Genomic DNA, 26846 nt, shown 5'->3' with positions numbered 1-26846 from the left:
TGTTTTAAGAGAAACAATCTCAAAGGCGATCGATAATCTACTTGTTCCTGAAGATAAATGTTGCTAGTGGGTACGATTCCCTTCGTCGTGAAGTTGAAACCGTGGATGACCCCTTCATTGTGAAGTTCAGCCTTGAATTGGATATCCTTCGCCGTGAAGTTGAAATCCAATGAATGTTGCTGGTGAGCACGATTCCCTTCGTCGTGAAGTTGAAACCATGGATGGTTCATTCGTTGTGAAGTTGAGCCTTAACTTGAATATCCTTCGTTGTAAAGTTGAAATCCAAGCTTATATTGTTTCGAGTCCAATATCCTTCACCGTGAAGTTGAGCTTTGAATTGGATATCCTTCATCGTGAAGTTAAAATCTAATCTTATGTAAATGGGCACGATATTCTTTGTCGTGAAGTTGAAAACGTGGATTTGTGGGCACGATATCCTCCGTCGTGAAGTTGAAATCCAATCTTGAGAAAGTTGGTTTTGAGTTGGATGTCCTTTGTCGTGGAGTTGAAATTCAATTTCAAACAAATTGTGTCACTTCGAGTTTAATATCTTTCGTTGCGAAGTTGAAATTGACTCTGAACGAGACTCGAAAAGTTATTTTGTCGTCAGACAGTCACCCTTTTGCTGTGAGGTCGAGCAACTACCCTCAACTTTTAAATGTGCTTTTGAATCGACTATCTTTCATCTTGAAGTTGACAGTTGACTCAAAAAGCTGCAAAAAATTATGTATGCTAAAAATGATAAATGTGATGTCTAAGATGCATGCAACATGAATTAATTCTTTTTATCTCCTGGATGAAGCCTCATTCTTTGTCTGCTTGCTCCTACATGTGGAGGAAAAGGCCTTCAGAAGATCTGATAATTCGCATCAGGATGTTAAATCCCCAAATATGCCTCAATATTCGATATTAAATCTTCAAAGATGCCCTCATTGTTCCTCATTTCTTGCTTCAGCATTGATTCTAAGCATGAGTTTTGTGCCTGAGAGTCACATGTCATTTACCAAGATCCACTCTAGAGAAATTGTCTTGTTTGAAAAAAAAAGTTTTTCCTTCTCTTTTATTTTCAAAGTTCTGAAAATATCAATTTAAAGAGTTTCAAAAAATGTTTAATCAAAAGTTTTGAAAATATTTCCCCTTTCACGGTTTTATAGTCGAGACGAATCATAAAACTTGAGTTCATTAGATATCAAAGAATTAATTACATTGTTAATCCTTCAATAAATTATAGTTATTTGACAAGTGCCAAGATCAAAGTTATCTTTGGGAAATGGGTAAAAAAAAGTCTCAGGTTATTGTGTTTGGTCAAAGGTTTGACATTTTTGTTTATTTGATGATCAAAGGTTTGATGGGGTAGCTTGTATGCTCCTTTACTGGAAGTGTTCTCTGACCCCCAACTTTCATGGTCACGCTCGAATTATGCAATGCCTTATCAAGGAATTTGTGTGATCGCCTCAGTTGCACAATTTTTATATTCGAGTCATCTTTTCAGGTTTTCAACTCGAATCCTCCTTTGGTTTCAAGACGTCATTCAGAATTTACGTCTTGAACCCCCTTTGTTATTTTTCTCTATCATGCATTAAAGATTTTAAAAAACTTTTTGTAAATAAAGATTAATCTTGATGGATGGGGTGAAATTTGAAGATAGTCTCTTCTGTTTAGAAATTCATGTATGATTAGAAGGGACTTTTAAGGCACGTAATGTAGGCCATGGTTCATGGTTATGAAATAAAAGGATAAATAGGCCCAAATAAGTGTTTCAGGGTATTAAACCAATGATCAATTCATTCTGATGCCTTTAATCCTGTCTTGCTCAATTTGAAACTACTCGTATGTGTTTCTCTTGATTTTCTCTGGATGTTCCATGATCTTCGAGTGAAGTGATTCTGGAATGATTGTGCTTGATCAATCTCATAATTTAAATCTCGACACGTCATTTGAATCGAGTGAATCTTTGCATATGTGTCTTGTCTTTTTTCTTCACCTTTTCCTTTGTTTTTGTTTCACTTTTTTATTTTCTCTTTGCTTTTTTCTTCTCTTTTTCTCTTTTTGTTCTGATTGGATCTTCGCACTTGGCATTTGGTATCTCCTTTGGATTGATGTCTTCACTCACGTGAGAAGATTTCTTCCACCTTGTCCCCCAGTGTGGAGGGTGATCCTTGGTTAGGGTTGAATTAGAAGAAAAATACTATAGGCTCAAAAGGGGACACAAGAGATATATATTTTCTCCTGTTGTGAATGGATGAAGAAAGAAAGTTGTTCATCATTTCATACATAGAAGTCTTCACATAAGAGGTATCCCCAGGGGGATATATTTTCAGGATTAATTTTATTCATATGAAAACAGTGTAATTAATGCATGATAGAATTATTTCGAATGAATTCTTCTTTCTACTTCTTGGTCCTGACATGTCTTAATGTTCAGGCTCCCTGCGAAATGCCTCGAGTTAGAAGAATGCTCATGTTCAAAAGTCAATTTTGAGTCTAAAAAAATAGTGGTGTGACTTTATTGACTCAAAGAAAGGTTCAAAAAGTTTTAAAGGTTGGTAATGTCAAAATCTGGTCTTTTGGTAATGACCATGAATTATTTTGGGTAAAGAATCAAGGTATTTTATTTTGGGTTTGAGATAGGATAAGAAAGGTCTAATCTTGCCATATGTCAAAAATCTATAATTCTTGAAGAATTAAAAGAATATTTAATTCATTTAATATTCTAAGAACTAAAGATTAAAATTTGTTCAATTATTCCACCTTAGAAGGTAGCACAAATTCAATCGTTTAAAAGATTAAGCAAATATGAAAGATCAAAGACCTGTTCAAACAAAACAATGCTCTAAGTGCAAATGGTATATGCAATGCCCCATTCTTTGGCTATCCATGCCCCTGAATCCATCAGGTTTTGGATCTTGCACTTCGGTGCCTTATAGTTCTTTGAGGAGTGTCTGAAGCTTCCTAAGTGGTAACTGCACACAACTTCAACATCATAGGCCTTAGGATATAGGGACTCCTTTCTCAGATCACCCTGGCATACTTAGTCCTATAATCAACTGATCAAGCTCCCACTGTACTGATTTAAGTTTTAAAATCTTGCTTTCATGTGGTGTCATGTGGTTAAGACCACTTCATCGAACCCTCCATGAAGAAATGTCATGTTTATGAAAATGCTTAAAAATGAAATGTATATGGAAAAAATGCATGAAATGCTCGAGGCATTAATCCGAAAACATGTATGTTATTATAAATAATCCTTATTGGGGACAAAAATGTTTTATCTTTTAAGAGACAAAAATATCCTGACAGCTTCTGACATGTTGACTAGTCTTCTGCCTTCGTCTGTCACCGGTTGAATAACCTGTCGAACCGCTCCGGGTTTTCTAGATGAACCGTGAAAATGTTAAGTTGCTTTTTGTACTGACCCAAGAAGTCTCGAATTACTGCATCTCTGGCATTTATCTTTTGATGAACATGTTCCCAACGAATACGTCATTAAGGCCCTCAATTGATAGGAACTATATGAAATTTTTTTACCTATTTCTTGAATTCGTTAGAAATGGTCTCCGATTTCAGCTATCGTTTTGCCATTGTTGTATTTGAAGGGACTCCCAATATCAGTAACCTTCATCTTGCCCCTGCAACCTCTGTCAGTCAGTTCTTCAAATATAGACTTTCATTGCGCTTGATGTAGACCCAGTTCATTCTGAGTCATTTATAATGCAGCAGAGTGATATACTCTTCAATTGTGGGCACCACGTCTTCTGGATTGAATGTGACATATAGTCACCTTGTAGATTGTCCACTGCATTTTCATCTCTTGTATTACAACCCCTTTGTCCATTAATACAGATTATTCAAGTTTAACAAACACGTTTTTAATGGACCAACACCTCTTTTAAATGATGTGAATGATGAAAACAAAATAAAAGAGGACAAAAATAAAAAAGTTAGTGAGGTAAATTCAAATAATAATAAAATGAAAAATCCTACCCCACATGATATCTACCCCACATGCTTTGTATTCTTACCCAGACATGATCTTTATCCCGCAAGTTGATTTTGAACAAGTCCTAACCGCATAAATTTCTAGTTCACATGCTTTGAATATGAAATAAAACATGAAATAATATCAAAGCAACCTAGGGTCTGGAAATGAGGTTTTGGGGTGGTCTCTAATTCCCTATACTCTCTCGGTTTAGGTTCTAAAAAAAATGTACTCGAGTTCTCCTTGTTGGTGCCCCATTGGGCTTGCCAGACCCTTAGTCCTAAGCCTATTACAAGCTTGTGTGGACTAAGTTAAACTCGAGAGGACACATTCCCTTATGTATGTGCGGTGAATAAATTCACACGAAGACATAAGATATATGAATCCCGAAGGTTACTTGCTAGGCCTGTGCGGTGAATAAATTCACACGAAGGTGTCGCTTTCACCCCCACTTAAGTAGGGTTCGGAGCTCGAATTTAGAGCCTTAAGTGAAAAATAAGTTTGGGATGCTGAAATCATTAAAAACAATGGTTAGTACAACTATTTACTCGAAAATATAATCAAAAGTAAGCAATAAGGATCGAAATGTTATCTTAAAATTTAAAATTACCCTTTTCGTTAAAAAGACAATTGGAAATTACCTTAGCCTGGCTCACTTACCTGTCCCCAGTGGAGTCGCCAAACTGTCGGAACCGTCTTTTGGTTGGGCCTGAAATTGGGCTTCGACTTGGATTAAACGAATTGGAGTCGCCACCGATCACTTATTTTAAAACAAATGGGTTGATCGGATACCCTATTTCTTACCTGATCTGCGTCTTTTCAAAGATGTGTCGGATTCAGGAGTCAGTTACAGTCAAGGAAGGGTTAGCACCCTTGAACTGCCCTTTCGGTACTACGCAATTTCCAGTTGTCTTAAATTAAGAAAATTATAATTTAAAATTAAAAGGTAAAAATACGATCTCAATTACTTACCTTAGATAATTTTAAAGGTGTGCCCTTAAGAAGGTCAAAAAACAACATTAGATAAAAATGCAAGAAATAAATTAATTAATTAATTAAATTAAAATGTAGAAAAAATAAATTAAATAAAAGATAAGATAAAGAAAGCAAAGATAAAATAGTGAGTAAAATAAATAAATAAAAATAAAAAAAGAAGAAAAAATATATAAATAAAACAAATAAATAATAATAATAATAATAAATAATAATAATAAAGTAAAATAATATATATATATATAATAAAAACATAAAAATAGTAATATATATATAAATTAATAAAACAAATAATAAAAATAACATATATATATATATATATATATATATATATATGTAATCTAAAAAATAAAAATATATACTAAAGTAAAAAAGAAAATGCATAAAATGTAAAAAACTATTACATGAAAAAAAGAAAAGAAAAATAACAAAGCAATTAAATAAAATGAGTAATAAAGGAAATGTGCGTATAAATAAAGTTAAATAAATAAAATAATAATAATTAAAACGTAAATGTAAGGGACCGAATCAAAAAGAAAAACAAATCGATGGCAAATTTAGAAGCAAAAAAAAATTGATTTAGGGGGGAGAATTAAATATTTAAAAACAGAAACACACTTCGGGGGTAGATCTAGGTTCGAAATTCGAAACCCCACCCCTTTTTGGTCATCGGCGCAACCAACGTTTTGGGTTATTCGAACCAAATCTCAAGAAAAATATCATGCACATGCGAGAAATGAACGAATCAAGGTAAAAAAGATGCTACATTTTATTTCTTTTTCGAATCGTTTACAATAGCTTTGCCTTTGTATTTTTTTCGTGCTTTCCTCTGTATTTTTGTATGTAAATTGTGTATTACAATAGTGAATTACAATGGCTATTTATAACGCTTGTGGATTCTATTTTTAGGAGTTTGAATTATAGTAGAACTTTATCCTATTTTTAGGAGTTTGAATTATAGTAGAACTCTATCCTATTATTAAGAGTTTGAATTCTAATAAAACTATATTCTATTTTTAGGAGTTTGAATCCTAGTAAAATTCTAACGTTATGTTTTTTATGAATCCTACTAAATCGGGGTTGTTGAGAATATTGTTCCCGGACGAAAAGGTGTGTCGTACGAGCATAAAAGGGAAAATAACATAATAGAAGAGAGAGGCTTCAAAAGTCGATAGCATGGTATTTTTATCCTAACGCATTCTAATTTAAGGTTAAGAAATGGAAAGAAATGGATGCTATCGAAATATTATAAAAATCATAACATTTTTTATTGGACACAAACTAAAATGTTATAAAGAATGTTCTCAACCGAAAAGTATTAAGAAAAATTAAAATTTTAAGTTGCACCCAACCTAAAATGTTATGAATTTTATAACATTTTCAGTCGCTTCTTTTCTCAACCTTAAATTAGGTTGTCTTTTCTTAAACTCTCCTCGACAGTGTTCTAAAAGTTAAGGATGCATTCAAGGGACAGTTATGAGTAATTGTCTTCTTTAAAATTTTCAAATTAGTATATTTTAATTTTTTTATATTTTATATTAATAATTTGTTCTTACTTTTAAAATCTTATGAGTTTATCTCTTAAATTTTTAAAAAAGTTCACTCTCTTTAACATAGAATTCTGATTCCGTACATGTTAAAACCCTATCAAAACTGATAACGAGATGAGAAAATCAATCACCCTAGAGACGTTTCTATCCTACATATTCGTCCTTCTCATGAGAGCTCCGTGACAAGAGAGACCTTCGTGTCCACCAATGACTTTGAATCACATTCAATTTACCTTTATAAATGATCTTACACCTTTTAGGCATTCACATTCTAAATATCTTACTTCATCATTATGCATTATACTAGCCAAGCATCTAAGATCATGTTTACTTACTTCATACACACACTTAGACCCATAATCACAAAATAGGTACAAGAGAAAACATTACTAAAATCGATTATACATGCCATAAACTCTAAGGGTGCGTTTGGTTCACGGAATGTAAGATTATCAATGGAAATAAAAGATTACCAAGGAATAAGATTACTGGGAATGTTGTATTTTGTGTTTGGTTGGTTTAGCAGGAATGTAAGATTACCGTATTTGGTTAAATGAATAAAAGATTATTGGAATGTATATTTGACCAAATTGTCCTTATTATATTTGTTTTTTTACCAAGTTGGAAAATATTTATATATTTTCTTTAAAAAATTTAAATTCATAAAATTTATATAATTTTTTTACAAAATTGAAAATATAAAAGGTTTAATGAAAGGGTAAAATTTTATTTTAACCCCTGAACTTCATAACAAATTTTAATTATAGATTTTTTTGTAAATCTAAAATAGTTTAAGGATAAATTTGTAATTTAACATTCGTAGAATTTTTATTATTCAATGACAGAATAAGGATATTTTTGAAAAACAATTTAAGGGCATTTTAGTCCAAAACGCCGGTAATCCAACAATACCTAAGGAAAAGGAGGTAATGGCATTCCCGATAATATAGCCTAAAAAATCCACTATTGGTAATGTAAGATTACCGGGAATAACATTTCCCCGACCAAACACACCCTAAGAGTTCTAAGACAAAAATTTATGTAACCCCCACAGACCGATAAGGGTAACCAGATCCGATCTGGGTTGTCACATTTGGGCCACCGGAGCGACCCACTGTAAAAATAGCGAAAATTTTAAAACTTTTTATCAGAACATGCAAACTTATAAAAATCATTTGTCACTATATAAAAATAAAACAAATTTTCGGACTCGTATATAAAATAAAATACAATTACAAGCCCCCTAATCACATGTACCATTCTCTGAAAACAACGCCGGAAGAATTCCTTTACTGATGTCGATAACTGCACTGGTACAATTCTTTTAACCTGCAATGGTGAGTAATAGAGTGAGCTTCAGAAAGCTCAGTAATACAGAAATACCAGATGATGCTGAATACGAGCTAGAGTTGAGCTGAGCTGAATACTTCCAAAATTATCATTGAACTAAACTTGAGTAGACGAACACGCATTCAAGTAATATCTATGTCGTTCAAGTAATATCTAACAAAATTATCATTACGGTTGATCGACTCACTTAAGTTGTGTTCTATAACTTTTAAAGGTAGTCCAATACCTATGCTTATTTGGATTCCTTAATTAATCCAAGACATTTACTTAATATAGGCCATAAGGGTATTTTGGTAATTTTGGTTTTCAGTTTTATTCCAATCATAAGATAGTCTTGGGTCATTTCCATTACAGGGGTAATTTGGTCATTTTACAGATCCACGGTATTTCAATCTTTTTCCTCCATCCGGTCTTATTATTTAATTCCAATTTATCATCTCTTCCAGTCCGTTCGAACAATTCTAATAAAAGAACACCCTCCGATAAATTGTTCTTCAGGTATTTACTCATAACTCGGATATTTTCGGGTCAAGTGCCTTCTTGGATTTTACAAACGCAATATTATGAATTTTTCTTTACAAAGACATAATATTAATAATTAAATTTGTACTTAATCGAGTTAAGTACAAATTCTCAAAGTGTTTTCTCCTTCAGGGTCAACTCTGACTATTTTACCTTTCAAGGGCATTTTCATAATTTCTTAGCCAGATAATTTCGATATTAGCTCTTAACGAAAATAATATAATATAGAGATCCTATGATTAATTGCTTCCTCGAACATTCTTTGATCTTGAAATGATTCCTTAAAAGACTTCTAGTATCTAGTATAAACCTTCTTGGGGTTAAAAACCGGTTATCCATAATTTCCAAGTAAAACTAACATTTCTTATGCACATCAATAGTTTTAGCAGATCAATAATTCTTTTCAGATTTATTAATCCACTTCCAGGCACAATTCTTGTCATTTTCCAACATAAGGGTAATTTCGTAATTTTACCTAATCGAAACATTATCATAATTTATCATCTAAGTACCTTTAATGAGATAAATTATAATCTACATATCCATGGTTGATTCTTTTATCACTTAATTCAAGAACTTGTAATTTAATTCCAACTGTCCTCCAATTTCTTATAATAGTAATCTGAGCCATATTCAGTTACCTACTTTCTACCGTATTCGTATCTAGTGTAGATCTTAATTAATTATACATACGAGACCAAACATTTCCATTCATGCATTTACCAATACCAACATGTTCTATAAAGCATAAAGAGGTAGTAAAGTATTACCTCGATTTCCATGCAATACTGATTGACCATAAAAATTCCATTTGAACGCCTTTGATCTTCAATTCAACTTCCAATAATTCCTCAGATACATATCAACATAAATTATATAAAAAATGGAGCTTAATTACGATAAACAGATCGAATCGGGTGATAAATCAGTGAAAACAGCTTACCGGGTTTGAATTTGGCAAAACGGACTTCGGATTCGGATTCAGGACGTCGAAAGTATAAAATATGACTTTTCGAAAATTTCAAATTTTCGGTCAAAATCAAAGTCAACGGGTTTGACAAGGCAATTTTGAGGCCTTCGGGTTCGAATTTCAAAAAACGGACAGCGGAATCAGATTTGGAACGTCGAAAAATGTCTGGATAGGTATACTCGGTTGAAGTCAAAGGTCGTTTAATGCCCGGTCAAAAATTTGGTCAATGGTGATCAACGCCGGTCAACGGGTCAACGGTCAATGGGTCGGGTAAACGGGTCGGGTCAACAGGTCGGGTAAACGGGTCGGGTCGGGTTATGACCGGTCAAACCGGTCAACTATGCACCAAAACCGGTCAAACCAGACACTTGGACCATCCCCACGCGCAGTGGCGACGCGTGGGGGCGCAAAGGGCCCCTTCTGGCTGCCTAAAAATCACGGAAAAATTCTTAAAAATTATTTTGAGCGATTTCAAGATACTTACAAAGTTCGGTTCAAAATTTTGAACGGCGGAGAGCTCGATTTCAACAAATCGAAAACTTTGACCGCTTCACCTCCTCACACGCCGCCGTCGACGTAGACCAAGGATGACACCGGCGGACTCGGAACAATCCAACGAACACGATGGTGCGGGAGGTGTCGTAAACGGATGACCCGATCGTCGTGAATCGATGAAAAACCAACTAAAATTGAGTTATTACTGACGATACTTCCGACTGAAATTAACGACGAACGACGACGATTCACGACGAAAGGTTTGAGGGGTTTTGTTCCTCGGTTGACAACGAACACGATGGTGGTTTCTGCTCGTCGATCAGAGGTCGGACGACGAGTAGATCGGAGTTGAAAGAGGGGTTGACGGGAGAGGGAAAATTGGAAAAATTTCCATAAACATACGGGAGATTAGGGGTTTATAACATCTCATAATTAAATATGGCTAAACCAAGAGTTTAGCCAATGAACTTCCTGCACTTCATAAAACGGTCTGCCAACTTTAAAATTTTACAATTTAACCCACTATTTCTTTCAAAATACCAAATTAAATCCACCACTTTATAATTTCTTAATTTTAGCCCAAAAATTGGGGTGTTACAATTTACATAATAACAGAGTTCGAAAAATTTGTGACGTCGGAGATACGATCTGAACCGATCTTTAACAAAATTTATTATAGATTTGAAGCACACTGATTTTTTTTTAAAAATATTTTAATTTTAATTTTTTATTTTTATGTAGTTAAAAATAAATTAAAAGATTTGTTGTGCGAGTATTTATATTGATAGAAATTTAAAATATTAAAGATTTAATAAATTATTTTAAATTAAGACCAATTTCATAGATGTGTTGGTATTGAATACCATTTATATTAAGTCAACATTCATAGGATGGATGAGCACGAAATGTGACATTAAATACAAGGGTTAACTACATGATTGATCATTTATATTTGTGTTTTGTCCATTTTTTTCTTATTGATTTAAAAAAATATACACAATTACTTTCGTTTTATTTAATTAAGATATGATCACTTTCGTTTTTATTTAATTAAGATATGGTCATCACGAGTTAAATGATGTTAACAGTTAACAGATTATGTGACATGACAGTTAAATATTTTGGTATAATCACACATTTGGTCCATATTATTTATATATTCTCTCAATTTAGTTTTACTTTTAATAAATTAAAATAAAGTTAGTCACCCAACCAAATGGTGACACGTGACACTATATATACTTTGAAAAGTTAAAATAATAATAAATATATTTTCAAAGTTTAGATAAGAAGGAAATATATTTTTAAATTAAAATAAAAATAATTTTTTTAAATTAAATTAATAATAAAATATATTTAATAAGTTAATATAATTTTTTCTTAAAGTTAATATATAAAAAATATTATGAATTTAACTTAAGTATTTATACATTAAAATATAAAATATACACATTATGTTGTCTATGTTAAATCAAGCATTAGTCTTGCCTCAATGGCTAGGTGCATGCTTGATTTCCCACCGACCCAGATTTGAATCCCTTTGGCACTGGTGAAACATGACATTATTCGATTGGAGGATTAAATTTATTTTAATTTATTAAAAGTATGACTAAATTGAAAGAATATGTAAATAAAAAGACCAAATGTGATTATACCAAAATATTTAACTGCCAATTAACTTGTGGTGACCATAAAAATAAAAGTGATCATATATTATATTTTTTAAAATCATTTAGGAAAAATTAACAAAATACAAACCCAAGTGATTAATCATGTAGTTAACCCTAAATAAATTTTTTTTAAATTATTTAATAACAACAACAACAACAATACATAAATGAGTTAAAGGATGATTCTGTCACACTCGATGAGCACCGATGAGCACCACTAACGATGAACACCGATAAATTAATTTATAAAACATTAAAATTATAAAATACTCATCGTATAATTATAATTTAGTTGAAAATCTAAATGTAATTTATTTAAAATACAACAAATAGTAACCCATAAATTAAAAAACCCTAATTTGTTTTAAAGCTTTGAAGTTCTCATCGCTGTTGTCGTTGTCGATATCATTTGTCATCGTTGATTGAATCTTTGTCATTTATCCTTTCTGACGTGGATGTCGTTCACCGCCATTCGCGCAACCAACTTATTAAGGTAAGCTTGATTAATTTTACTTAGTTTTGAACTTGGTCGTCCGTCCAAGCCGTGACCGGTGGGTGGGGCCTCACCGGTTGTCGGCGCCTTCATCAACAGTGGTTGTGGATGTTGGTGTGGGACTATCGTCTCTGATCATCTTTCCCTAATCCCCTAATTCCTAAACTCTAACCCTAATTTTCTAATTAGTCCAATTGTAGAGCTCTAGTTCCCAAATTGATTACCATAATTCTTAAATTAGAACCCCAATTATAACTATTGAACCTTAATTCCTACGTTCGAACCATATTTTTGAAATCCAATTCCGAATTCTCAATTTGAATCAAGCATGTAGTATTAGTACCTTAGCTCATGTGTATCAGTACGCGGGCATCACAAAATCGGTACTGACAATGTATCAATACCATAATAGTATAATATTTCTTATTTCAAATACATATACCGATAAACTAGTAGAGTGTCATGATACGGTATGCTTGATTTGTAAAATTTTCTGTTAAGTATGCATGCTTAGATTTTATCTTTTTAACATAGATGATGGATCTAAACTTAACGTCTTCAAAACAAGTTAAGATGATAGAGTGCAAGCATCATATCAATATAAATTCGGAGAATACAAATAACGAGATACATTCATTATAATTAACTAAAATTTTAATAATAGTGATAATTTTTTGTTTAAAACAATAGGAAAATTTTAATTAAGTCCTTTTAAAACAACGAGGTACATCATATCAATTAAGTCCTTTTAAAATTATAGGGTAAAACAATAGGAAAATTTTAATTTCACTTGCAATTTATAAAAAGCCGACCGGTAACAAGCCGTGAATTAAATAGGTAAAAGGAGGTTGGTATTGCGAGTGATGGATCCGATAGTGTAAAGCCTAATAAAAGTGGAGGTAGAGCTGTAACATCAAAAGCCCATTGGCTTAACACTCTCAACTCCTTTCTTCTTCCTAAGCCTCCTCCAGTCCCTACAGTATTCATACTTACCTCCGTACTGGGCAATTACAGCAAAAATGCTAACTGCGGATATACCTCCAAATCAAGCTATTTACATCAAGAACCTCAATGAGAAGATAAAAAAAAGAAGGTACGCACACCCATCTGTCTCTCTCATTTTTGTTTTCCTAATTGTAGGGTTTAAGTTTAACCCTAACGGTGCCCTTTTTACTCGCAAATTGAAGTTGAAAATCGTACTTATCCAAATGATGCTTAAGCGGTTTGGACTTGAACTGGGATTGATTTCCATTAACAATTTCTCCTCCTCTCTCTCTCTCTCTCTCTCTCTCTCTCTCTCTCTCTCTCTCTTTCAGAATCAAAGAGATCACTTTATTGTTTATTTTCTCAATATGGAAGGATTTTGGATGTTGTTGCCTTGAAGACGCCCAAACTTCGTGGACAAGCTTGGGTTGTGTTTGACGAGTTGACGGCTGCTAGCAATGCCTTCCGTCAAATGCAAAATTTTCCGTTTTATGATAAACCTATGGTGAGTACCTTAATATGTCGTGACATTGATTGCTTCAAAAACCGAAATCGAAGTGAACAATGTCTCATTCTTTTAACTTTAATGATGCTTGTGCTGCATTTGATTTGGGGTTTCTATCACTCAATGGTTTCATTGTAAGTTCGGTTCCTCTGGAGATGATACTGAGCCACCTGAAAATTATCGTGTGAACCCATTTTGCTGAAATTTGAGGAGCCATTTTAGTTTTTGTTTTAAATTAGCGAAATTGTTCCTTCTGAACCCAAGGAAGAGTTTTCTACCTATCAATAGCACCATTTGCAATTAAAACTATTGCTACCTCCCCATGTTCGTAAATTCCTTGAGATGGCTGCTTGAACAAAACTTCCTTCATTGTCTAGGCATCACTTTTGATTTCAAACAGATTGAATCCCAGGCTTAATTTATGTGGTTTTAGTTGCTGGTGATTCTTAGATTTGATTGTCTGTATGATTGATTTGGTGCAGCGGATACAATATGCAAAGACAAAATCTGATTGTATTGCCAAAAATGATGGAAGCTTTGTTCCCAGAGAAAAGAAGAAGAAGCAAGAAGAAAAAGGTGACTCCTCCTTTTAGATCTTTAATATTTTCTATATACATAACTCATGGCCTTTATTGACTTGAACAAAATGATTTCTCCTATATTTCATTGTGTTATTGTGTAAATGTAATTATTGCAGTCAAGCATATATGACTCTAATTATGGATTTCATCCCTATACTTTATGAAAACTGTTGATTTTTGCTAATTCCTCGTATATAAATTGCTGAAATGTTGATTTTCAGGCTAGCAATTTAATGGTAAAGTTTAACAGTGTTACCCAATCCGACCAACTTCTTAATATTCGTAAAAAACGAGGATCAGATTTGACAAATTAAAGTAGGATTAACTTTTCAGTTTTCGTAAAGTAGAATGTTGAAATTCACATGTAGACCAAATATTTTCATCACTAATCTGCCTTCTTTTCACAAGAAAAACAGGAGTAACAGAAGATAGTTTCTAAATTCATGGTACTTTTTTCAGTTAGAACTTGGATGTTTAGGTTTTCTTTACTTCAAAAAAATCACATTTCAGTATGACCACCAATTTCTTGTGCAATGAGGCTGGATAATACAATTTCCTCTTACGATGTTGTCATAGCACTTCTGTTAATTTCTGTGGGGAATAAATGCCTTTATTGAACCATTGGGTTATTGTTTAATGGTGCTATTCTGGTACCAGACATTTTAACTTTTGAATTTGCTGTTTGTATAGAAATGCTAAATTTGCAAAGAAAGACAAATGACAAGCAGTCGATGTAGAGTTGCTTTCTTGGGGGCTTAGAACTTATAATTTTGCCCCCTTCTGGTTTCCTTATTAATGTTCATCTATTTCAACTGGTTTATAATTTGATGACATCCTCATCCTCTGATACACTATGAACTTTCAGCTGAAAGGAAACAACGTGCGGAGGAGGCACAACAATCTGCAATTCCAAACGGCACAGGCTCTCAAAGTAATGGCGGTCCAAAGGTAATTTGTGGAATTATTTCTGATTGGATCATTGCTTCCTGCATCTCCCCCCCCCCCCCCTCTTAAGCCAACGGTTTTACCCATGGGAATTGCACAGCTCATGTATTTTGATTGCAGTGCTTAGACAGTGTTAAGATATGATGCCCTTACCCTTCTTTTTGGGATGCATTTTTTACTAAGAGGTATTGATTTTGCTGACATGCTATACGGAAAAACTCTTTTATCTGATTGTGAGCAGGCTCCTTTCCATCATGGAAATGTGAATGCCCAAGAGCAGGCTGCACCAAACAATATTCTGTTCATACAGAATTTACCTCACGAGACAACAAGCATGATGCTGCAGCTGCTTTTCGAACAGTACCCTGGGTTCAAGGAAGTCCGAATGATTGAAGCAAAGCCAGGTATTGCATTTGTAGAGTATGAAGATGAAGATCAGTCTTCTACAGCAATGCAGAACCTTCAGGGTTTCAAAATCGCCCCTCAATATCCCATGGCTATCACATTTGCTAAGAAGTAACCTATCCTATCATTGTGTCAATGATGCTTTAATTCTCGCCTCGGTATAACTTGGTATACCATATTATCAGGTTCATGTGCCGACGGGCAGTGTTCTTTCATGCATTTTATGTTTCAAAAATAGTGAACCAAGCTAGATGATTATATGATCAGGGACTGGATTTTGTTGTAACTTGGGATTCCTGCAAGTATGTCTGTTGAATAGTTAATATTATGTCCGGTTTTATTATTTTGGTTCATGCATACATGCATAATCATGATATGATTCGTAGTTGGAAAGTGGACAGGGGGTTGGAACTGGATACCTGTGGTGGGTGTTGCTAGTCCCACAGCCACACAGGGAAAGCATTAACTGGGTAACTTAATATTTTCCCCAGCGGTGGCAGTGGCATATAGGGGTGTAAACTAGGGTTGTAAATGAGACAAGATAGATCGCGAGCAACTCGAGATCGACTCGATCAAGGCTCGATAAATACTCGGATGGAATGGACTCGACTCAAGTTCTTAATGAGCCGAAACGAGCTACTCGATATTCGACTCGAAAAGTTCGTGAGCAACTCGAAAAAAATGTTATATTATAATTTTAAATTTTTTAAAATTACATTATAAAAAATATATTAAAAATATATTATTGATAATTATAAAATTTTAAAAATATATTAAAATTTCTATAATATAATTACCTTCAAATTTTAATTTTTTTAATTAACCAGTCCAAGTCATTGTTACATTGTATATTACTAATAGAAAAATAAAAACTCATTTAATTAAGCACATGTTAGATTATACGTGCTTGATTGATTTTTTTCTTTCTTTTTTAACTTTTTACTGCACAAATACTTGACAACATAGAAAAATAAATTAAAAAATAAGAAAAAAATAGTCAAACAATAGAAAAATTGAAAATGGTTAAAAATTATTTTTGAATGAATATTCTTATATTTATTTTAAATTAATAAAAATTATTTATCTAATGACAAATATTTAATATATTTCTAATGATAATATTTTTAATAACTAATTTTTTAAATTGTTGTTATATTTTGAGGTTTCGAGTTCAAATATCATAAATATCAAGGGTTTGATCATTTAATATCAATATATTATATTGTACTTACCTTATTTATCAGTATCAAGTCGATTAATTAATGTCTTTGTAATGAACCCTAAACCCTAAAAACTAAGATTTAAACCTTAAACCTTAAATCGTAAACACTAAATCTTAAACCTTAAACACTAAATCTTAAACCATAAAACCTGACCACTAAACCCTTAATCCGATTATGTGATAGGGAATTAAGTTATGCACATGAAGGTAACATACAAATTATGCAAAATGATGTTATGTGACTCCTAAATAAATCATTCGCATACTTATACATAAACATATTAACATGCAAAATAAATATACACAACTAATTAAAGAAAACAATCCTAAATAGAGACTAAATTAAGAGAAACCTAAATATGATGACTAATTTAAGCTAAATATATTAACTTTAGAATGATGATTAAATTCACGTAAATGTAAAATTAAACATACAAAATTGGAATTAAACCAATAATTTAAATACACAATACGCATAAACTACATGGTCTTATATACAATTGATTCTATTCGATTTAAGCTAAACCTAAATTAAAACAAACCTAAACTAAATATTCAGCCGCTCAAGCCTCACATTCTCCAACTCTCCCCCTCTCATTCTCACGCACGACCCATAACCAGAAAACAGTGTCTCTCCTCTCTCCTTTCTTCAACGGAGTTCTACACTTCGACCACCAAACCCCGATGACCAGGTAAATTTCTACATTCAACATTAAAATAGGTTTGGCCTTCTCCTTTTACCCTCAAACAACCTTAGCCGAGACCCTCTCAAAACCCACAGACACATCTTTTGCCCATTCTTATTACTGGATTATACTTGATTTTGGATTAAAATTTGAAATAACCTTTCTTTTCACAATTTTAAATACTAATGCAGTTTTGGCTAGGAAGGACTCTTCAAAATCTGGATTCGCTCTTGTTAGGAGTTTGTCAGGAGTTTAAAGAAGAAGACTATTTAACTGTCAGTTATTTATTCTCTGCCTCAGGTTTTCACTTTTGAAGCTGTTTATGAACTATATCACTTTAGATAACCATGTTTTCTGTATATTAAGTTCGAATGTAAAACCTTTTTGACCAAAAAAGAATTATGGGGTACCTTTTTAGATTTAATCGTTATATGTTTACTATCTCAACTAGGGTCTTACTGAACATTTGGTTGATTACACTCTTGAGTTGTGAAGTTTTTGAGGTTGTTCTTATGCTTCTCTTACATGGGTTCACCACAGATTCCTCACTTGAGACCTGCTGAATACATGAGGTCTAGATTGCCGAGGAATCGCCGGCTGTGAATCGTGCTTATGGTGGTGTTTTGTCAGGAAGTGCTGTCCGGGAGAGGTATAAATTAGAAACTCCTCCATTGTTTATTTGCTGTTACATGATAATGGATGCTAGCTTTGGTCTTTGTTGGTTGTCATTGATGCAAATCTGATTGTTTTCTTTCCGTCTTTCGAAGGATAATTCGAGCCTTCTTGGTCGAAGAGCAGAAGATTGTGAAGAAAGTTCTGAAGATCCAAAAGTCCAAGGAAAAGCAAGCTTCAAAGAGCTAAGAATTTGCCCAGTTATTGCCTTAAAGATGCTTGTGTTTATCTTTTTCTTTTTCTTTTTATAATTTTCATATACCATATTGAGACATTTCTATTCGAAGTAAGGCCGAGTAAGGATCGAATTTCATTAATTTTTCGTATAATTAGAATATAAATTCATTGCGTATCTGAAATTTGAATTTAATATCATCATCGATTTCAATTTAAAGAGTAATATTAATCAAAATTGTTTGCTTCGGGTTCAAGTAATTGTGTTTGTTGGATGCATGTACGTAAGAAAATATCGAAAAGAATGCCTTATCAAGAATAACACAAGATTGTGAAAAGAAAGGTTATTTCAAATTTTAATCATTCGCTCTTGTTGGAAGTACGTACGTATCTGAAATTTGAATTTAATATCAATTCATTTGTCTTTAAATTATGTGTTCACTTCTCATTTATGCATTTTCCTAATTTTTTTTATTCCTAGATCGGTTAAAGAATGCCTTATCAAGAATAACACAAGATTGTGAAGAGTGAATAAAAAATTCATCAGGATCCTTCTCATCTCCAACTGGACATGCAGATTTGACATCCACTGCTCCTCAAAATACAAATTTTGGTTCTCCGGCAACCACCTCCGTTGGTCTAAAGGTATGTACTAAATATCTTTAGATAAGGTATTTACTGATTTTTAGGATGACCATAATATTTTTTTTCCGAAGTTCTTTTTCTTCTAGATTTGATGGGGAAAATCTCCCATAATTTCTTGTTCTCTCGTCAGCCACTTAATATTTTCATAGTTGTATGTCTCATTGTGTATTAAATAAGGAATAAAGATTTTTGTTTGTTAATGTGGCATTACTCATAAAAATGCCCCAAACCAGCTCATCAAAGAGAATCTTTATGTTAAATGCTTATTGGTTTCTTGATTTCTTCAAAGTATCGTGACTTATGTGGATTTTGTTTATAGAACTGGAATGAAGCGTTTGGTAATTTATCTGTCCACAATAACATAACATTTACATTGCAGGAAAGATGTGCAGGTGCTGATACTATTGCCCTTGTAGCTCGGATATTGCATAGATCTAGAACTAATCTCCAATCCTTGCTTCTGAAGAGTAATACAACTGTAGTTGAAGATTTCTTTGTGCACCTGGTATGTTTCTCATTTATTCATTTCTTATGAAGTGGGTTAAGAAAATGCAAAATATCAACCTTTTGCGACATGGTTTAGTGCAATCTCTGAATAAAACCAGAATAGTTATTTATAACAAGAAACACTTTGTCCTCTCTTCTTTCTCAAAGGATATCCTGATTTCTGCTTTGAGTTATTTGAAAGTAAATGAATATTATTAAATAAATGATTGAAGTAGCATGTGGTCTAGATTTTATTTCCACCTTTTGTATGTAAGGGTAAATTAAATAAATTCCCCATTTTGTTGCCATATTTTGAATACTTTCAATACATTTGAAGTTTTAAAAACTTCAAAGCTTATATTAATTATCCTAAATTTCTTGTAATTGTACTTTTATTTTTTAGATTTTTTATAGTTCATACATTCATATTATAATGTATTGGTGATGGTTGATTAAAGGGAAAATTATTTATATATTTTAAATGTAATATAAGATTTTTGTAGCTTCAAATTCGAGTTCGAGCTTAAATCGAGCTCAAAATGGAGCTTCAATCGAGCTCCTAATTTTTTTTGAGTTCGAGCCTTTTCGAGTTCGAGTCGAGTTTCAATAATATATTTCGAGTTCGAGCTGAACTTCATAATTTTTAGCTCGCGAGTTTTCGAGTCGAGTCGAGTCGAGTCTATGTTTAAAGTTTTTGAGTTCGAGTCGAGCTCAGCAATACTCGAACTCGACTCGGCTCATTTACACCCCTAATGTAAACGAGCTGAGTCGAGCACGAGTATTGCTGAGCTCGACTCGAAAACTCTGAAATGGAGCTGGACTCGACTCCGAAAACTCGCGAGCTTAAAAATTTTAAGCTCGAACTCGAAATCCTGAATTGAAGCTCGTGAGCAGCTCGAAAAGACTCGAAATGAAATAAAAAACCATAAACTTAACAAGATTGAATCATCAAACTTGAACCTAAACCTTAAATACATAAAAGTCTTATTGTATTTTAAAAAAAAAAATCAACACATAAATGTTAATATTATTAATAATTTATTTTTTAAAAAATAAAATTTTAGTATATTATATTTTTGAGCTGCTCACGAGTTTTTCGAGTTGAGTATCAAGTAGCTCATTTCGGCTTGTTAAGAATTCGAGTCGAGTCTATTCGATCCGAGTATTTATCGAGCCTTGACCGAGTCGATTTCGAGTAGCTCGCGATCTGTCTCGTCTCATTTACAGAGGCATCAGGTGATTGGGTTGGGTATCACTTGTTGGAAAGTGGACGGGGGTTGGAACATGTGCGCTTGGAAGTCCTGAAATTGAATCTGTCATTGTGCTTCACTTCTTTCTCTTCCTCCTGCATACTATAAACCAATCGAGATTAATCTATTTATTAACACAAGGGAGCCGAGGAAGATAAGGGGAATACTTTTGTTCCTTTCTCTGAATGGTATGCAATGATTATATCGATAAAAGTAAGAATTATAATTATAAGGTTATATGTTGGACTGATAATTTACTGAACACAATAAATTCAGGCTAAAGTATACAAATTGTAATTAAAATGTGTTGAAATAATTTTTTTACTCATTAAAATTTTTAAAAACTAAAAAATGATTATTGAATTTATGGAGTTATTACAGAATGAAACATCATTTTATAAATATTTAATAAAATTTAATGATATTCTATAGACATAAATCAATATACATATATATTTTTGTTATGTTTAAAATTATTTTAACATTATATTTTCTATGTGTAGATATTATATAATTATATAACATTTATATTTTATTATGCATGTAAAATGATAATTATTGATTAAAAATAAAACAAAATAATTACTGTTCTATAAACTTCTGGTAAAATCGTTAACTAAAACGTACCGTACTTGTATGAAAACTATACCATAGATCACGTCCTTTTTCCATCCAGTGGAAAATTTATCGGCTATTTTAACCTTGTCTTTTTTATTCAACCGAAAATCCAACCAAAAAATATTTTTTTCATAGAGGTACAGTTTGACTGGTCCAAGTAAAGCTTGCAGAGAAGTTTTTTTGACCGATTTGCAAAGATAATGTTGAGGATGCTGCTGGGAAAGCTTGTTCATGACAATTACCAAAACGATACCTTAAGCACAAGTAAGACTCAGAAATAAACTAAACCCTACATAAGACACTGCAGCTTAGATATTATGTTAAAATTCATCTTCCACACCTCATAAAATAATTATCTTAGATTTCCTTCTTTTTTAAATACTTTGATTGACGTAATATCTCTTAATTTAATAAATCATTAACTAATTAATTATCAATAGTTATTGTTGGTGTTATAGTTTTTATAGGTTTAAAGTGATTTCATTTTTTATATTGTATGTTATGTCATAATACATATGACATATATTACATTATTACGTGTGAATATAAGATGTGTCGCATTATTATTTATATATACATAATATGTATCATGTTATCATCTTAGAATATTAAGAACAAATGGTGATTGTTAATCAACTATGATTTAGTATTTCACTGTAATTAAAAAATTGGATTAAATAATTAAAAAAATAAGACTAAAATAATTATTGAGTTGAATGTTGGAATTATTTTTTATCATTACTGTAAACAAAGATACAAGGAGACAAAGCGAGAAGCCAAGAAAACAGTGGCTAAAGCAAAGGATAAGGCATACGAGGTAATGTACAAGAAATTAGACACCAAGGAAGGACAAAACGGAATCTTCAGGCTTGCAAAATCCAGGGAAAATAGGAAAAATGATCTAGGTAGCATTAGGTTTATTAAGGACAACAATGGTGTTCTTTTAGTGAAAGATCATGATATTAAAAGGGTTTGGGTAGTTACTTCTTTGGATTATTTAATGACGGTGCCCCTCCCTGTATAGATATGACCGTTGATGGGTCAGACGACCATCATACTACGGGCAATGACTGCCCTACAAGTAGGATTGGGTTTGAGGAAGTCAAAATGGCCCTTAGAAAGATTTGGAGGGAAAAAGCTCTCGGTCCAGATCAAATTCCTATCACTGTGTGGTTGGCCCTAGGAGAAGAGGGAGTTAAGTGGTTGACCAATATCTTTAATATTATTTTAGAGACTGCCAAGATGTCAGAGGACTGGAGAGAGTCTACGGTGATACCAATCTATAAGAATAAAGGAGATCCCCAACGATGTGGCAACTACAGAGGTATTAAACTACTAAGCCATACCATGAAGCTATGGGAAAGGGTGATAGAGGCTATGTTGAGAAAGGTTACTAGGGTTTCGGAAAACCAATTTGGTTTTATGCCAGGTAGGTCTACTACGGAGGTGATTCATCTACTTCGACGCCTTATGGAGAAATATAGGGAAAAAAGAGAGATCTTCACATGGTGTTTATTGACCTTGACAGGCATATGATAGCGTTCCACGCGATACGATCTGGAAGACCTTGGAAACGAGATGGATCCCAACTGCTTATATCCGGGTGATTCATGATATGTACAGTAGATCTACTACTTACGTCAGGACTGCAATTGGCGACACCAAGGCATTCCCGGTGGAAATCGGACTCCACCAGGGGTCGGCTCTTAGCCCTTACATCTTCGCCTTGATTATAGACGACATCTTTTGTGCGACACCAGACGGTGTTCCATGGTGTATGCTTTTCGCTGATGACATTGTCCTAGTTTTTGAAACAAAAACTGAGCTGAATAGTAGATTGGCTACCTGGAAGACTGCTTTGGAAGAAAAATGTCTAAGGATCAATATTGAAAAGACAGAGTATTTATGTTCAAAGTTTAGTGGGAACCAAAACGACGAAGATTTAGAAGTATGCATAGAAGGACACGTTCTCCCCTCAAAAGATTGTTTCAAGTATCTAGGGTTTATGATACATAAAGATGAGGGTGTAGATGATGGCGTTACACACCGTATAAAGGCGGGATGGATAAAGTAGAGGGCTGCTACTGGCGTTTTGTGTGATAAAAAGGTGCCTCTAAAACTTAAGGGAAAAATTTATAGAATGGCAATAAGACCAGCGCTGTTGTATGGATCAGAATGTTGGGCAATCAAGAAGGATCATGTAAGGAGGATGGTGGCCGCATAAATGAGAATGCTACGATGGGCATGTGGTAGGACTCTGTGGGACATGACACCAAACTCTGCCATTAGGATGTCATTGGGGGTGGTGTTTGTATCCGAAAAATTAAGGGAGGGAAGACTATGGTGGTTTGGACATGTCCTTAGGCGACAACCGTCGGATGCGGTCAGGAGGGTAGAGTCGATTACAGTCGACGGTGCCAGAAAGAGAGGACGACCAAGGCAGAAGTGGGAAGACTGCTTGAGATCTGATTTGAAGGATTTATCCCTTACCGAGGACATGACCTCTGATAGGAAAGTATGGAGACTTAAGACCAGGGTAGCCGAGTAGTGCGGGTCTCAGCCATAGGGTGTAACATCTCTGTCTTCTTTTTAAAGCCTTTGTAGTAATTTCCATGACTTCTACTTCATATACGTTTCTGTCAATGGAATTTATGAAGCCTTTGAACGAGGGTAGACAGTAGTGTTGCCTTAGTTTAGATGTTAACCCATTTGATTTTATTCCTTCTCGTAGCTTGCTATCGTTGATTACTGTGTATCCTTCTCTTCAGGTTTCCTCTTTTTAACTTTAGCCGGGTCTTACGTTTTCTGTATATATACAGAGATTTTTACGCAGAGATTTATTTGCAGGGATTACTTCCCATTACAGACGCGCATATGAAGACTGTTCAACTATGTATTTATTTATTTATTACATGCATTGCATTTTATCTTTATTTTTAACTTTCTGACTGTCGGGAGATCTTTTACGGAAACTGCTCTCAACCTGACGTTGGGGGCAGCCTATTACCCTATCTCCGCTTACCCCGTTACATATGAAAATAGGTATTGTTATTGTTTTGTATTGGATAAGGATGATAAGCGGTAAGGTAATTAGTTAGTAGGGGAAGGGAAAAGAGAGAGCTTAGCTATAAAGAAAGAACAGATTAGGTGATGAACAGTGAACCGCAATCCCCTCAAAATCCCACGAGCTTGACCAAACATCTTCTTACAACAAAAGGGGCGAATCCACTATGTTTTCAATGGTCAAACTTCCATTAAACTTCCCAGAAACTCCCCCCCCCCCCCGAGAAAATAAAAATCTAAGAAGAAGAGGAGAAAGAGTGACTTGTATGTATGATTCGTGAGCGGTGAGCCGTGACCATATTCTCTTCTTCCCCGCCCCTCCTTATATCAGTCTCCACCTCTCTATCTTCACATAAATTCTCTCTTTTTTTCCACCTCTGTTAATGGCTTCTTCTTACACCAGCCTTGATACCTACGCCATTTCTCACTCTCAAAACGCCTTTAGTTTCTCCCCTCATACCTTCATGACCACCTCTTTCTCCGATCTCCGATCTACCGGCACCACCACCGAAGACGATAACCCTTCTTCCACCGCCTTCAAGCGTGGAGGCAGCTTGTCCTTGTCCGATCGGATTGCCGAGAGAACCGGCTCCGGTATCCCCAAGTTCCAATCTCTTCCTCCTCCTTCACTGCCTATCTCTCCTCCTCCCGTGTCTCCATCTTCTTACTTCGCTATCCCACCCGGACTCAACCCGGCTGAGCTTTTGGACTCTCCTGTTTTGTTTAACTCTTCTAACGTAAGCATCAGAAATGGAATTATATGTTTTTTTTTTCTCTTCTTCTGTTGCTGATAAGGTGCTTTGATTGATGGGTGTTTCTTATATTTTTGTTTTACGTACAGATTCTTCCATCTCCTACCACTGGAACATTTCCACCTCAAGCTTTCTTCAACTGGAAACCCAGTTCTGGAAATAACCAGCTGAACGTCAAACGTGAAGACAACAACGATTTCTCTTCCCAAACTGAGTCCAACACGATTCAAACTGTATGTAATCATTTTTCAAAGCAATTCTTTTTTTTTTTTGAACATTTTTCATTGAATTTATTTATTCAGATGCAGAGCTTCTCCCCTGAGATTGCCAACATTCAAAGTAACTCCCAAAGCTTCCAATCAGATTACGGAAATCACCAGCAGCAAAGAGGGAACCGAAAATCCGATGATGGTTACAATTGGAGGAAATATGGGCAAAAGCAAATGAAAGGAAGCGAGAATCCAAGAAGTTACTACAAGTGCACGTACCAAAATTGCCCAACGAAGAAGAAAGTTGAGACTTCCTTAGACGGGCAGATAACTGAGATAGTTTACAAGGGTAGCCATAACCATCCTAAGCCTCAGTCCACTAGACGATCGTCGGCATCGTCTTCGATTGCTATTCAGACTTCGAGTGCTGTTAGCTCTGAGATCAACGATCGTTCACTTATAACTCATGGCAGTAGACATATGGATTCCGTTAAAACACCTGAGAATTCCTCTATATCAATTGGGGATGATGATTTTGAGGATTCCCAGAAGAGCAAATCCGGAGGAGATGAGTTTGATGAAGATGAACCAGAGGCCAAAAGATGGTATGTTTCGTTTTAGCAATTTTTTTTTGTTATTATAAATAAAATAACATTATGATTACTTGTTTCCAGGAGGAGTGAATGTGAAAATGAAGGAATCTCAGCAGCTGGGAGTAGAACTGTGAAGGAACCAAGAGTTGTGGTTCAAACAACCAGTGAGATTGATATTTTGGACGATGGATATAGATGGAGAAAATATGGGCAGAAAGTGGTGAAGGGCAATCCAAATCCAAGGTAAATTTCAGCTTCATTAAGCTCTATACCATTAATTTATTGGTTTTGTTTGTTGTTCTAACTGGAAATGCTTACAGGAGCTACTACAAGTGCACATATGTAGGATGTTCGGTGAGAAAGCATGTGGAGCGAGCCTCACATGATCTTAGAGCAGTGATCACAGCCTATGAAGGGAAGCACAGCCACGATGTCCCGTCGGCTCGTGGAGGCGGCAACCATTCGATCAATAGGGTTTTACCGAGCAACAACAATGGGGCAATGGCAATAAGGCCATCAGCTGTTAACAACACTCGGGCATCAGCAGCCGAAGGCGAATCTCCCTTCATGCTGGAGATGTTGCAGGGCACCGAAACTTCGGGTTCTCAGGATTCGGGAACATTATGAATCGGCAACATGATGGAAACAATGTGTTCTCAAGAACCAAGGAAGAACCAAGAGATGAAGCGTTCATCGAGTCATTGCTATACTGAAATCAATCTACCAGGGGAAATTGAAGGTTTTGGGATCAAGTATAGAACAGAAGAGAGTGAAGAAAATGATAAGAACAAGGAGCTCAGGTTAATTTAATTAATTGCATTCTGTTTGTTTGTTGTATATTCCACAAGATTGGTTTGTATTTAGAAGGGCAATGCCTATTGGAGCCTGTAATAGTACATCGGCATACTATTTTTTTTATTGTTTTGAGGCCACTCTCTTGGGGTAGACATGAACATGTGAGAGCCTCAAATCATTTCATTTTTTTTGAATCACACATGACACCATGCCAGTGATCCATTTTCCTTTCTCATAAA

General features: G+C 34.2%; 1 protein-coding gene, 1 long non-coding RNA gene and 2 pseudogenes across 3 annotated transcripts; 3 read left to right on the top strand and 1 right to left on the bottom strand.

The window, feature by feature from the left end:
* Positions 1–635: 635 nt before the first annotated feature.
* On the bottom strand, positions 636–26432 carry LOC120113522. Its single transcript, XR_005515315.1, has 3 exons — positions 26346–26432; positions 3362–3374; positions 636–646 (listed from the first exon to the last, which is right to left on the bottom strand). It is a non-coding gene; the product is annotated as an uncharacterized LOC120113522 (long non-coding RNA).
* Positions 12968–15785, top strand: LOC120113520 (U2 small nuclear ribonucleoprotein B'' 2-like). Of its 2 annotated transcripts, none has more exons than XM_039134660.1 (5): positions 12968–13110; positions 13335–13511; positions 13994–14087; positions 14958–15040; positions 15279–15785. In XM_039134660.1, exons 1-5 carry the CDS (start codon positions 13042–13044, stop codon positions 15555–15557), a joined length of 702 nt encoding a protein of 233 aa, XP_038990591.1. In that variant the 5' UTR covers positions 12968–13041; the 3' UTR covers positions 15558–15785. The 2 variants fall into 2 exon arrangements, with proteins under 2 accessions (XP_038990591.1, XP_038990590.1); XM_039134659.1 differs by having other exon boundaries at positions 12975–13115; positions 13339–13511.
* LOC120113521 lies at positions 17694–18264 on the top strand (annotated as a pseudogene).
* Positions 24515–26846, top strand: LOC120113519 (annotated as a pseudogene).

The sequence above is a fragment of the Hibiscus syriacus genome, unplaced genomic scaffold, assembly GCF_006381635.1.
Source record: "Hibiscus syriacus cultivar Baekdansim isolate YM2019G1 unplaced genomic scaffold, ASM638163v2 tig00110209_pilon, whole genome shotgun sequence".
NCBI classification, from domain to species: domain Eukaryota; kingdom Viridiplantae; phylum Streptophyta; class Magnoliopsida; order Malvales; family Malvaceae; genus Hibiscus; species Hibiscus syriacus.
This window is presented reverse-complemented; position numbering and strand designations above follow the sequence as displayed.

What these genes read in the sequence shown, in the direction of transcription:
- LOC120113520 (XM_039134660.1), top strand. Translation starts at nt 13,042, where the DNA reads ATGCTAACTGCGGATATACCTCCAAATCAAGCTATTTACATCAAGAAC. An exon ending in TCAATGAGAAGATAAAAAAA is followed by an intron (nt 13,111 to 13,334) that starts AGAAGGTACGCA and finishes TCTCTCTCTCTT; the next exon opens with TCAGAATCAAAGAGATCACT. An exon ending in GAAGAAGCAAGAAGAAAAAG is followed by an intron (nt 14,088 to 14,957) that starts GTGACTCCTCCT and finishes ATGAACTTTCAG; the next exon opens with CTGAAAGGAAACAACGTGCG.